Source organism: Genypterus blacodes, unplaced genomic scaffold (genome assembly GCF_046128005.1).
Source record: "Genypterus blacodes isolate CSIRO-AG114 ecotype Tasmania unplaced genomic scaffold, CSIRO-AGI_Gbla_v1 ptg000628l_1, whole genome shotgun sequence".
NCBI lineage: Eukaryota > Metazoa > Chordata > Actinopteri > Ophidiiformes > Ophidiidae > Genypterus > Genypterus blacodes.
The window spans coordinates 57,501-70,000 of NW_027467344.1; the positions used below are offsets into that span (position 1 = coordinate 57,501).

General features: G+C 49.2%; 1 protein-coding gene across 1 annotated transcript in view; it reads left to right on the top strand.

Annotated features, from left to right (window-relative positions):
• The window catches only part of LOC142990637 (TBC1 domain family member 12-like), an 11,379-nt gene extending 8,999 nt beyond the window's left edge, over window positions 1–2,380 (top strand). Inside the window, exons 11-13 of the mRNA XM_076140477.1 lie at window positions 602–711; window positions 802–1,060; window positions 1,223–2,380. Coding sequence (XP_075996592.1) covers window positions 602–711; window positions 802–1,060; window positions 1,223–1,294 — 441 coding nt within the window. The 3' untranslated portion in view covers window positions 1,295–2,380. The remainder of the gene's footprint in view (window positions 1–601; window positions 712–801; window positions 1,061–1,222) is intronic.
• Window positions 2,381–12,500: the final 10,120 nt, after the last annotated feature.

Here is a 12,500-nt window from a genome sequence, read left to right on the forward strand (position 1 = left end):
TCTCATCCTGTCTCTCTCCCTGTCTCACTCCCTGTCTCTCTCTCTGTCTCTCTCCCTCTCATCCTGTCTCTCTCCCTGTCTCTCTCCCTGCCTCTCCCTGCCTCTCTCCCCGTCTCTCTCCCTGTCTCTCTCCCTGTCTCTCTCCCTGTCTCACTCCCTGTCTCTCTCTCTGTCTCTCTCCCTCTCATCCTGTCTCTCTCCCTGTCTCACTCCCTGTCTCTCTCTCTGTCTCTCTCCCTCTCATCCTGTCTCTCTCCCTGCCTCTCTCCCTGTCTCTCTCCCATTCTCTCTCCCTGTCTCTCTCCCTGTCTCACTCCCTGTCTCTCTCTCTGTCTCTCTCCCTCTCATCCTGTCTCTCTCCCTGTCTCTCTCCCTGCCTCTCTCCCTGCCTCTCTCCCTGCCTCTCTCCCCGTCTCTCTCCCTGTCTCTCTCCCTGTCTCTCTCCCTGTCTCACTCCCTGTCTCTCTCTCTGTCTCTCTCCCTCTCATCCTGTCTCTCTCCCTGTCTCACTCCCTGTCTCTCTCTCTGTCTCTCTCCCTCTCATCCTGTCTCTCTCCCTGTCTCACTCCCTGTCTCTCTCTCTCTCTCCGTCCCCCTGTAGATGTTGAAGTATTTTTCGGCCTTTGAGGTTTTCTTCGAGGAGAATCTTCCTCGTCTCTTCTCCCACTTTCAGACCAACAGCTTGACCCCTGACCTCTACCTGATTGACTGGTGAGTTGTGAGGCGTGTAGCAGCTTTGATGAGCCTGAGGATGAGGATGATGTTGATGAAGATGAAGCGGTGTCTCTTGCGTGTGCACAGGATCTTCACTCTGTTCAGTAAGTCCCTCCCCCTGGACGTGGCGTGTCGCGTGTGGGACGTGTTCTGTCGTGACGGGGAGGAGAGTCTGTTCCGTACGGGCCTTGGCCTCCTGCGGCTGTACGAGGACGTCCTGCTGCAGATGGACTTCATCCACATGGCCCAGTTCCTCAGCCGCCTGCCAGACGACCTGCAGGCCCACGCTCTGTTCTGCTCCATGGCGAGCACGCACATGCTCAGTAGGAGCCGACGCTGGGCTCAGGTCAGTTCGTCGGTTGCTCGGCCTGTTTCCATGGAGACAGGTTCTCTCACTCAGCTCCGCTCGCTCCAGAGGTTAAAGGTTGCACACACTGATTATGATGATCTCATCCTTTCACACTTCCTGTTTCTGTCTCAGACCCTGAAGCTTCTTTTCCCTCTTCAGGTGTTTTCGTCTCTGATGAAGGACGGAAGTAAGGAGTGGGACAGAACCTCCAGCCCGGCTCTGAGGAGCTAACGCCGGCTAACGCAAGCAGCGCGTTCTGCTCGGATCTGTTAGCACTGAAGGTTAGCCTGATGCTATGGCTGGTTAGCACCATGATTAGCAGTGAGATGCTCTGGTGTCAAAGGTCAAACCTCCCAGAATCCACCGGGATCAGTATTTTCTCCAGACAGCGCCCCAGCCGACGGACAGCAGCGTCCCACACTCCAGAGACACTCCAGGGGAAACGTCGTGTTTACCCTCAGTGGGATCATGAACGATGAACAGAGGTTAGAATTGTTGAAGAGTTTGTATCCATTGATCAATGAATCCATCAGCACTAAACAATCCAGCCTACTTCCTGATTTCTGTGACTACCAAAATAAAACTTCAAACATGAAACAGGATCAGATAAATTAGACACTAATCAAACTAATGATCATTGAAAAGCCTTTCATCTTCAACCTTCAACTCCTGATCAGTGACATTTCAGTGAATAACGTTTGTGTGAAGACACCCTGGGCTGACTGATAAGTTCTGAGCCACAGTGCAGCGTGATAATGAAGCAAAACGGCTGTGTTAAGCTCACTACTTATCAATCGTCTTCTGTCTCTACAGGAACACTCATGTGGGGAAAGGTTTAGGACTTATCAATCAACCCTTTTTATTAATGACTGACTATGAACTCACTGATTTGAATCAAATCCTAAAATCTGTTGTCACCTTTGCTTTGATTGGAATCTGATTGGGATAAAAACAAATTAGGGTAAAAAAATAAATTATTAAATCATACATTTTCACACCTCCACCAGCTGCTGACCTTTTATAACAAAAGTGCAATATTAGGAGTTCTCGAGTGTTGATCACAAGCATCAGCTGATCGGCTTAATAAACTTTAATCACATTCATCTTTACTTTATTCATGAAATATTGACATTGATTATTTTCCTCCATCACAATATGAATTATTTTCTTCCACATTTTATTTAAGTGTTTCATTTTATATTTCCTGTAAATCAGTTTAACTCTTAGATGTACAGTCTTCACCCTTCAGCTCCTGTAAATAGAGTTTCATATAACGAGTTCAAGTGTAAATAACAAGAATAAAAATGTGACAAAAGAGTTCAGGCTGATGAGCTTTATTATTTACAAAATGAAAAGCTGAAATTTGTCTCATCCTGAAGAATCCCAAGGATTCCCAGGACTGAAGGCCCCTCCCCCACCCGGCAGACACGCCCCCTCAGTGTAGTCCAGTAGTGGATCGGTGCGAGTGGAGACGCTGAGTGCCTTGACAGCTCAGTAGAACAGGAAGTAGCAGACAGAGAGGATGTTGTCTCACGTCGGCAGCGTTGGAGGAAAAATCTGATTCCAGCAGAAAAAAAACAAATATGGTCGGCAACATTTCCTCTTTGTCCTCTAGAGGGCAGGAAACGCCTGGAGGAGAAGAACACTTAGAAACTTTTGCTTAAACAGAAAAACACAGACATTAAGCAAAAAAACACTGTGCAAAAGGAAGAAAAACCAAGTGGGATATCCTCATCATCCTCACCCACACTGAAGAAGAGGAGGAAGGTGTGTAGAGCTGCACACAGGTGAGACCTTCACCCCTCTGATCTGTCATTCCTGAACAATCTGTGACATTATTACTGATCACAACAAGTAAAATAACAAACAAACAAACAAATCAATAGAATTCCTGCTACTGTGTGTGTGTGTGTGTGTGTGTGTGTGTGTGTTAATGCAAATAACGCCACTAGAGGGCGCAAGAAGGTCATTCGTCCATCTGATCTGAGCTGTGATTGGATGAAAACCTAAATGTTCTGATCATAAATCTATGATTGATTGAACAGAACCCTCAGGTCCTTCTGAGCTTTATTTTTGGTGAAGTCCATTCCTGAACTCAGAGGTTCTCACTTAAGTTCTGTTCTGTTCTGGACACGATGGAGAAACTTTGACTTCACCAACATCTTGGGCTTTATTTTGTGGGGAAATGAGAATTCAGTGTTTATGAATGACATCATGTAATCACAGCAGATTAAAGCAGAGTAGTGTAGATTAAAGTAAATTAAAGCAGATTAGAGCTGATTTTGATTTGTGTACTTTCACTTTGGCTGGCTGCCAGCATATAGGCGATTGATCACATATTTCATATTGTGATTATTGTAAACACATGATGTGAGCGCTCGGTGGCCATGATTAGCATCACGCTGCACTATTTTATTCCCTCTTGTCCTCTGATGACCCGAGCGTCTGTCCTCCTCCAGGTCGTTTACACCTACAGGCACCGGGATCAGTTATTGATCCAGATCCTCAGATCCAGAATCAGCACCATCTGTTGCTCTCTGCTCTGCTCTGTCATGTCTTCACTCCTCTTTAGCTCTTCTTTCACTGTTCAGCCAATCACAGGCTGCGGTGCAGTGATGTAATTAGACTCCATCCTCAGACACCAGGGGCCCATGCGGCCCCCCGGGCCCTTTTATTCTGGATTAATGAGATTTTTAATGAAACAAAAAAGTCTCCGTGCTTTTTGTAATGAGCTAATGAGGCTACAGAGCGGCTGAGAGAGGCCTCTTCTTCATCCCTCCTCCTCCTCTTCATCGCTCCTCACCTTCATTATTCCTCCTCCTCTACCTCACTCCGCCCTTCCTTGCCTTTATATTAAGCTTTGTAATGTTCTGATCTTGAATATCTTTGTATTTGTAAAATGTGGACGTAGTCTTCAGTCCCTCTGTCCCTCTGTCCCTCTGTCCCTCTGTCCCTGCTCCTCTCCAAACATGTCCCCATGCTTACTGAACCCCCAAACGCCCCCCTGCCCACTTCAGTGTTTGTATTCAGAGCCAGGAGCTCTTTGAATGTTTAATTACCAGAAAATTCTGCCGGCATTTGGCCCCGGGGACACAAAGAACGCCAACATAGAGCTCATTGAGGTCATCAACAAGGGCCCACTGGTCAATTGGGTCATTGATGTGGATTGTTTGACAGAGCCGGGCCGGGGCCGGGATGGGGCCGGGGCCCCGGGAGCAAGCAAAGTTCAAAAATCCCCCTGAGTGGAATCGAAAAGTTTGTCACAGAATCTGTTGGAAGGAGCTGTCAGGAGCAATTAGGGGCCCTGAGGGGCCTCGCCGATCAAACATCCCCGTCCCCGCGCTGCACGTTTAATCACTATTTGCGCGTCTTTGTCCAGGAGCCTTCAGCAGACGTGATCTGATTACAAGGCTGAGCAGTTCGCGCCGGACGCGGCGAGCCGACGCTCTTTTGATTTGCCAGAGTCACAACTGGACCTGGAAAATCCTGGAAGGTCCCGTTGGTCCAGCAGATCCAGATCAAACATCTGGTGGGTCTCCCGGAGGCACCTGCTGCTCTGAGCTCCTTCCTCCTGCCCGAGCACAGGAATGTGGGAGTTTCAGGGGGGCGCTCACCGGCTGCTTAATTGGGAGGCGCAGCGACCTCTGACCTCAGTGGTGCAGGGTGACGGGACAGACGGGCGAGGCGATTGGACTGCAGCTTCAGCGGTTGAACGAGCCACCGGTGGTGTTCAGGAGTGGAAAGGCCAAAGTGGAACAATACACAGCGCTCCTCTTCCTCTTCCTCCTCCTTCTCCTCCTCTTTTCTTTTCTTCCTCCTCTGTCTTGTTGTGTGTCGTTGCGTGTCCTCCTCCTTCTTCCCCCGTGTGTCTGGACACGCAGCGTCCTGCTTCCACATCTGCTCACTTCCTCTCCTGTGCTTTCTGTTTAGAGATCATCTAGGAATCAGAGGGTTCCTGGTTTGATTGGAGGCTCCTTCAGGAGAGCCTGTGGAAGCGTTCTTGAGCAAGGCACTGAACCCCTAACTGCTCCTGTAAGTGCAGGTTGAACCTGCGTCAGTGTGGGAAGTTGAGTCAATGTAAAGAGCTTTGGAGAAAAGAGACTCAAGTACAAAACATTTATCATCTCTTGCTCTCTTACCTTGGTCCTCCTGGTGCCTTGGTCCTCCTGGTGCCTTGGTTCTGCTGGTGCCTTGGTTCTGCTGGTGCCTTGGTCCTGCTGATGCCTTGGTCCTCCTGGTGACTTGGTCCTCCTGGTGACTTGGTCCTCCTGGTGACTTGGTCCTCCTGGTGCCTTGGTCCTGCTGGTTCCTTGGTTCTGCTGGTGCCTTGGTTCTGCTGGTACGTTGGTCCTGCTGGTGCCTTGGTTCTGCTGGTGCGTTGGTCCTTGTGTTGTTTTGCGTCGCTCTTTGGAACGTTGGACGTTGGAATGATGAAGGTTGTGATGATATGATGGCCGGCGGTGCAGCGAGGCAGAAGATGTCTCTCTGGTTTCTGTCCTCCCTGAACCCTGGGATAATGACCCTGTCCTCCTTCATTAGCGTCTCTCTGCTCCACAGTTTCGCCTCATTCAGCTGCAGGACAATTGACCTTGTGTGTGCCCTTCATCACTCGTGAGCCGTTACAGACTTCAGCCACATTGAGGCAATTAGCCGCGATGTGTCTCCACTGCGTCCTAATGACATGGTGGACATGGCCTAATCACGCCTGCCGTGTCCCCACCGCTCACATGCAGTCCTCACCCAGGGAGAGAGGGGGGAGGAGGGGGGGCACCAACCAAAACCATCTGTATCCAGGCTGCACAGGGCGAAGACTGGAGAAGTACAGGAGGAAGACAGGAGAAGGGTCGGCCTACGTAGAGACAAGTCGTGTGTGTGTGTGTGTGTGTGTGTGTGTGTGGCCTCAGAGCTGTCAGCAGTGGGTTTTATTTGTCCCCCATTTGTTGACTGACCAGTAGATCTCAGGCTTAAATCCCGCCTTGACCTTTGACCCTGTCCTTAATGACATATAGTGGGAGTGCTGACGGCTGTGATGCAGGCGGCTGAGACTCTGCAGGTTCTTCACAAAGACACGGAAGCTGCCGGGTCCAAGACGCTGTGAAGCTTTCAGCCTGCGTCAATGTTTCATTAACGCGCTCTTTGTTCTGCTGTAATAATATGATGTCAGTCACAAGGGGCTGCTGGGAAAATGATGGGGGGGGCGGGGCTTCCTGGGGCCTCAATTAGAAAATATTTAAATGAAAACTTGAGCCCTTGAAGCCTGACAGATGAGGCCTTTAGTTTGCTTTGATGTGAGTCAGTGTTTGATGAAACCATGTTGGTGAGTAAACGGGACGAACACGCCGTGATTCTGGAGACAACCGGGACATCAGAGACATCGTGTCCACGTAACCATGGAGACAACCGGGACATCAGAGACGTCATGTCTACGTAACCATGGAGACAACCTGGACATCAGAGACGTCGTGTCCAGGTAACCATGGAGACAACCTGGACATCAGACAGAGACATCATGTCTGTGTGACCATGGAGACACACGGCCTGTTAATGTTACAGCGCTTTGAGTTACTTCTACCCGGTCTGAGCGAGTGTGCGGAGTGGACGGGGCGAGAACCTCCTGGTCCTGAAACGTCCACCTGTGAGGCCACCGGGGCACAGAGCAAGAGGACTGTGCCCTGGTACAGCATGAGGTCATGACCTCTTGATTGATGTGTCTTCATCCAATCTCCCCTTCACTTCCCGTTTCCTCTCCTCTTCATCCTCTTCTGTGAGTTTGGAACAGCATGTTGACAAAACCCAATGGAACGTTCCGATATAGTCCAGCACGTTTAGCTTCTTTCTAGCTTGGTGTAGTTTACATGCACAATGTTTTTGTTTTTAGTTAGTTAGCAAAATAAAAGATGCGGCTCAGGCTCAGACTCAGGCTCAGACTCAGGCTCAGACTCAGGCTCAGAGTCAGGCTCAAAGAGAGGTAGGGTTGGTCGAGACGTCTGGAGGTGTGTGTGTGTGTGTGTGTGTGTGCGTGCCTGCGTGTGCACGCGTGTGCGCGTGCCCGTGCATGCGTGTGACTCCTGTGCTCATGCATATTGATATCAGCCCCCCAATCAGCACACACACACATACACACACAAGCCCCCATGTAGCTGCTAATTAACACGTTAGCATGTTATCAGTCAGTAACTGAGATGTTTCTTCTGTAAACACTTAAATAACAGAGAGAGAGAGAGAGAGAGAGAGAGAGTCTGTCTTTCTGTCTGAATTGCTGTGTTCAATGATGTCCAGCAGGTGGAGCTGCTCCTCTGGCACCTTGAGTGAACGACGTGTTTGCGTTTATCTTATGATGGAGACAACAAACCTGAGAATGCAGGAACCTGATTGGTTCAGAGCACGTTGATGTCATCATCATATTCTAGTTGCACAGAAACTACACAAAAGTGCAGGAAAGGTAGTGAAAGTGTGACTTTGCTCTCACACACACACACACACACACACACAGGCAGACAAAGCAACAGCTTCTCTTCCTGTTGCTTTGTGTCGTGTCAGTGGCCCCCTACTGTCAACTATGGGAATGACTGACAGGCTTTAGGAACCCAACTGGCAATTAAGTTGCAACACACACACACACACACACACTCCCTCTCTCTCTCTCTCTCTCTCTGTCTCACTCTCTCTCTGTCGCACTCTCTCTCTGTCTCACTCTGTCTCTCTCTCTCTGTCTCTCTCTCTGTCTCTCTTTCTGTTTCTCTCTCTGTCTCACTCTCACTCGCCTCCTCCTCCTCCTCCTCTTCTTCCCAGAATTTTATTTTCTCTGCCCATCCTTGAGAAGTGTGTGTGTGTGTGTGTGTTGTGAGCTGTTTGGAGAATCACGAGTCGGCGCTGTATTAATGAAGGTTTTTATTACAGCGCCACCATGAGGCCGACCCAATCAATCAAACGATCAATGATTCATGTGGCGTGAGCCTCAAAAACACGTCAGCATCTGCAGCCGTGCTGAGACGCCATTTTGGCTTGTTCACACCTCTTAGGTCAGGTGTCTGAGGGTCTGGGGTCAAAGGTCAAACCCCAAGAAAACTCCCCTGACCTCTCTCCTCAATGGATTCTGCTGCAGCCAGCATCATCCTGCCTCACCCTGACCCCTGACCCCTGACCCCAACCCCGACTTTAAGGCAGTACCCCTGGACTTTAAGTGTGTGTGTGTGTGATGTCTTTGTTACGTGTGTGTGTGTGTGTGATGTCTTTGTTACGTGTGTGTGTGATGTGTTTCTTACATGTGTGTGACAGATCATCCATCAGTGTGTGTCAGTAATCAGATTACATCAGAGCGGGCAGCAGATCACCGTCCAATCAGAAGAGGCGTTTAGGTGCTGTGGTCCCAGTGGGAGCTCAGACGAGGCGTTCACTGCTGCTGTGTTTCTGTAAGTTGTGCTCCTCTTAGGGCCAACATGTGTGTGTCACGCGTGTAAACAGGAGGGCCCATGTGAGTGCCTTACTTCCTGTTTGGGCGCACGGAGATGAGTTCACGTCTCGCTCAATCACTGTGTTATGCAGAAAAGTGCAGAAAAAAAGAAAGTCTGATATTTTAAAGATCATGCTGCACTACAGTGCAACATGAGTGAGCCGCTAACCAGAGGAGCAGCAGAGGGGCTCCTCATCTGTTTGTGTCACTTTGCTTTGAGCTGCTGCTCCGTCCTGTCTGACAGCTTTCATCCATAAATGTATTGATCAGTCATTAGTGATCACTTCATTTAAAACTCATTACTCCCCATGGACATCAATCAACCAGCCGCTCTGTATTCTGCTCTGTGTACAAGAGGGACTCAAGTTTAGATTCTTGCCCTCACTGCACCGGGGCCTTGGACCAGTGTGACCCCCCTGAGACTCCAGAGACCATGAAGACCCGTCTCACTGCGTCGGACAGGAGACCATGAAGACCCGTCTCACTGCGTCGGACAGGAGACCATGAAGACCCGTCTCACTGCGTCGGACATGCAGGACGTCTGGACTTTAGTTTACATTCTGATCCCATGTCTTGTTTGTCCATTGGGCGTCGCGGCAACACTTCAGACGCTTTCACAGTGAGGAATGTGTGTGTGTGTGTGTGTGTGTGTGTGTGTGTGTGTGTGTGTGTGTGTGTGTGTGTGACTGGATTGACAAACACAATAAAACACATTTTCTTTTTAACACTCACATATGCCACACACACACACACACACACACACACACACATACACGTGCACACACACGCACACGCACACGCACACACAGGACAGGTGGTTCTGGGCTAGACAGTATAATTACAGCTCTCAGCTTGAACTTCCAAACACACAGACACACACACAGACACACTCCTCTTCATTATCTGCATTGTAGAAGTTTTGGGTTCATGTTGTAGCGATACGGTGGCTCAGCTGTTAGCAGCACACAGGGTTCAAATCTGGTCTGTGTGTGTGTGTGTGTGTGTGTGTGTTTCATGTGGTTAAATCAAACTACACCATTCTTTCCATCTATAGCAGTGTAGCTGAAGCTACTTTGAAACTGCAGCTTTTCAGGCTTCTCATAATTGAAAGTAGTTAAGCTGTAGCTAAGCTACTCTCTTGTTGTCAGGGACAGTAACTGGTAGCTTTCTGCTGTATTTTTGTGTTTCCACTTCCTGCTGCACACCTGGACGTTGGTGGAGAGTGAATCTCTCTCTGAACTTCTTTCCTCTTCTTCTGCTTCTACATGAGGGTGTGTGTGTCGATGTTCCTGGTTGCCCTTCCTCCAGAGCTCTGGTCTGTAAAGACCTTTGGACCAAGTCTGATGGTTCCATGTCGCCAAGTTGCCTCACTTCTGACCGCAATCTGTAGCCACGGTAACTTATGCTCCACAAATGTAGCCAGCTGAAATCTGACACTCCGCCTCTCGATCCTAAAAAATAGAATCACTGTAACTGCAGGATCCCCTCAACCTATCTTTGAGGGGCCGGGAGGCGGGGCCGGGAGGCGGGGCCGGGATATGTAGGTAGACACCTAATCAACTTGATTTCCTGTCATGTGGCCAAGTGTTTGTGTAAACAATCGCACTCTGAAACCTTATCAACAAACTAATTCAGCCCTTCAGACAGGATATGATGTCAGAGGTAAACCAAGACTCTGATTGGTCAGATTGGTTCTCATATTGACCTTTAAAAACATCAGCATAAATCTGTAGCAAACAGATTAAAGCACTCCGGAATGTAAACAGGATGGAATGAAATGTATGAAATATGTCACACACACACACACACACACACACACACACACACACACACACACACACACACACACACACAATGCTGCAGGGCAGGCAGCAACTCAGTTGATGGATAGAGGTCAAAGGTCATTGAGGCAGGAACTACAGAGCTGCCAGGAATGGTGTGTGTGCTTGTGTGTGTGTGTGTGTGTGTGTGTGTGAGGTAGGCATTCATTCACATACTAAATCTGACTGACTCAGACATTTCATGCACACACACACACACACATGCATTTTCTTACAGGTGGTTGCTACGTTGTTAACACAGTGTAAGTTGTTACCATGGTGATCTTAGGTGGGTGATCAACAAATCAAAAAATGTGATGTAATGAATATAATGATGTCATGATGTTTGAGGAGGTTTGTGTTGCGGGCAGATGGGGTGTTTGAAGGTGGGCGGGGCTGAAGGGGGCGTTTGAAGAATGTTGTGTGTGTGTGTGTGTGGGGGGGGCACAGATAACTCAACATGGCAGCTTCCTTCCTACTGTACATGATAAATCGCTCCAGGCCCAGACAGACAGACAGACAGACAGACAGACAGACAGACAGACGGGTGGACAGTCAGACAGACAGGCCGGTGGACAGACGGGTAGACAGACAAACAGACAGACAGATGACTGGGTGGACAGAGACTGACAGACAACCAGTCATCTCTAATCGTAGCCTGAGGACAGAGACCTCTGCTACCCAAACAATGTTTTTGTGTTTATCTAACAGGTGGCTCCTCCTGTCTCTCTCTCTCTGTCTGTCTGAGACACACACACAACAGACACACACACATACACACACACACACACACACATACACACACACACACACACACACACACATACACATACACACACACAAGCACACACACACGCACTCTCTTCCTTCACATCTTCACACTTCCTCCTCTCCTGTTTATTTCCCCATCACAGTAAACAAACACTGCTACATGGAACACACACACACACACACACACACACACACACACACTCAGGTATGTCAGCCCTGAGGCCCCAGCTGCCTCTCAGTGACACTTTAAATGTTTGATGACAGTCATATCCCATCGCACACACACACACACACACACACACACACACACACTGGATTCAAAAATCCTGCATCATTGAAGGTTTGATGAGAGAAAGTGATGACACACTTGAGGGGAGGTTTGTGTGTGTGTGTGTGTGAACTATCACAGGTAAAATGAGTCTGTGAGCGCTCACATAAAAGGGGCGGAGTCTCAGCTTCCTTTAGGGCCGCTTGTTTCAGTGTTGATAAGACAGAGGTGTGATGACATCACATCATCACATTGTTATCGTCCTGGTGTTTCTAACTTTACATTCAGTGGCCGTGTGTTGCCGTGGTGATGTGGTGAGCTGTAATGCCACATGGTCGTGTCGTCAGCCGACTCAATGATGGTGTTGGATCTCTGGGTGGCCGGAGGAGGGCCGAGCACGCTGCCCTGAGGGGAGGACGCCGTGGAGCCCATCTGCACAGCTTGGGGTCCGTCAGAAAGTTCAGGATCCAGACACACAGAGTGTCTGAAGCCCAGATCTCTGAGCTTGGTGACCAGCTTGGAGGGGCGATGGTCCTGAACGCTGAGCTGTATTGAGTGAACCACATGGTCACATCTGTGTTCCTCAGGTCCAGGTCCCCCCCCCAAGAGCCTGTCTGATGGCCGAGTCTGGGACCGGAGGGTCGAGGGTCAAGTTTCCATGAAAACCACAACACAGCAGTTCCTAGTGTGCGGTTGAAAAGCCTTCCTGCTCCTCAGACATTTGGCAGAAGAACTCCAGCTGGTCTCCATGTTCCTGTCCAGGACCTGACGCACTCGTCTCCTTTATCTTTCACCTTTTACAGGAACTGCAAACGGGTACCCGAAAGGCCTGGGGGTTGGGGGATTGTTAGTGTCCGCCAGCAATATCCTGTGGTTACGCTGTTCTCTCTCATGTTGCATTATAGTGCAAATTCAGATTTGGGCTGAATTGTTTTTATATTTTGGTGTAAATGATCTTTTTCTATTTGTATCTCTCATAATAAGTTCAGCTTGATTGAGGTATTTGTCGGCCCTTCAGCTGGACTCAACAGTAGCTCTTATTCTCCAGCAGAGGTTGTGACCTCTTGCCCCCGCCCAAACTCGATACCCCGGCCTGCTGCCCCGTCGAGGCGCTTGGCATGAAAG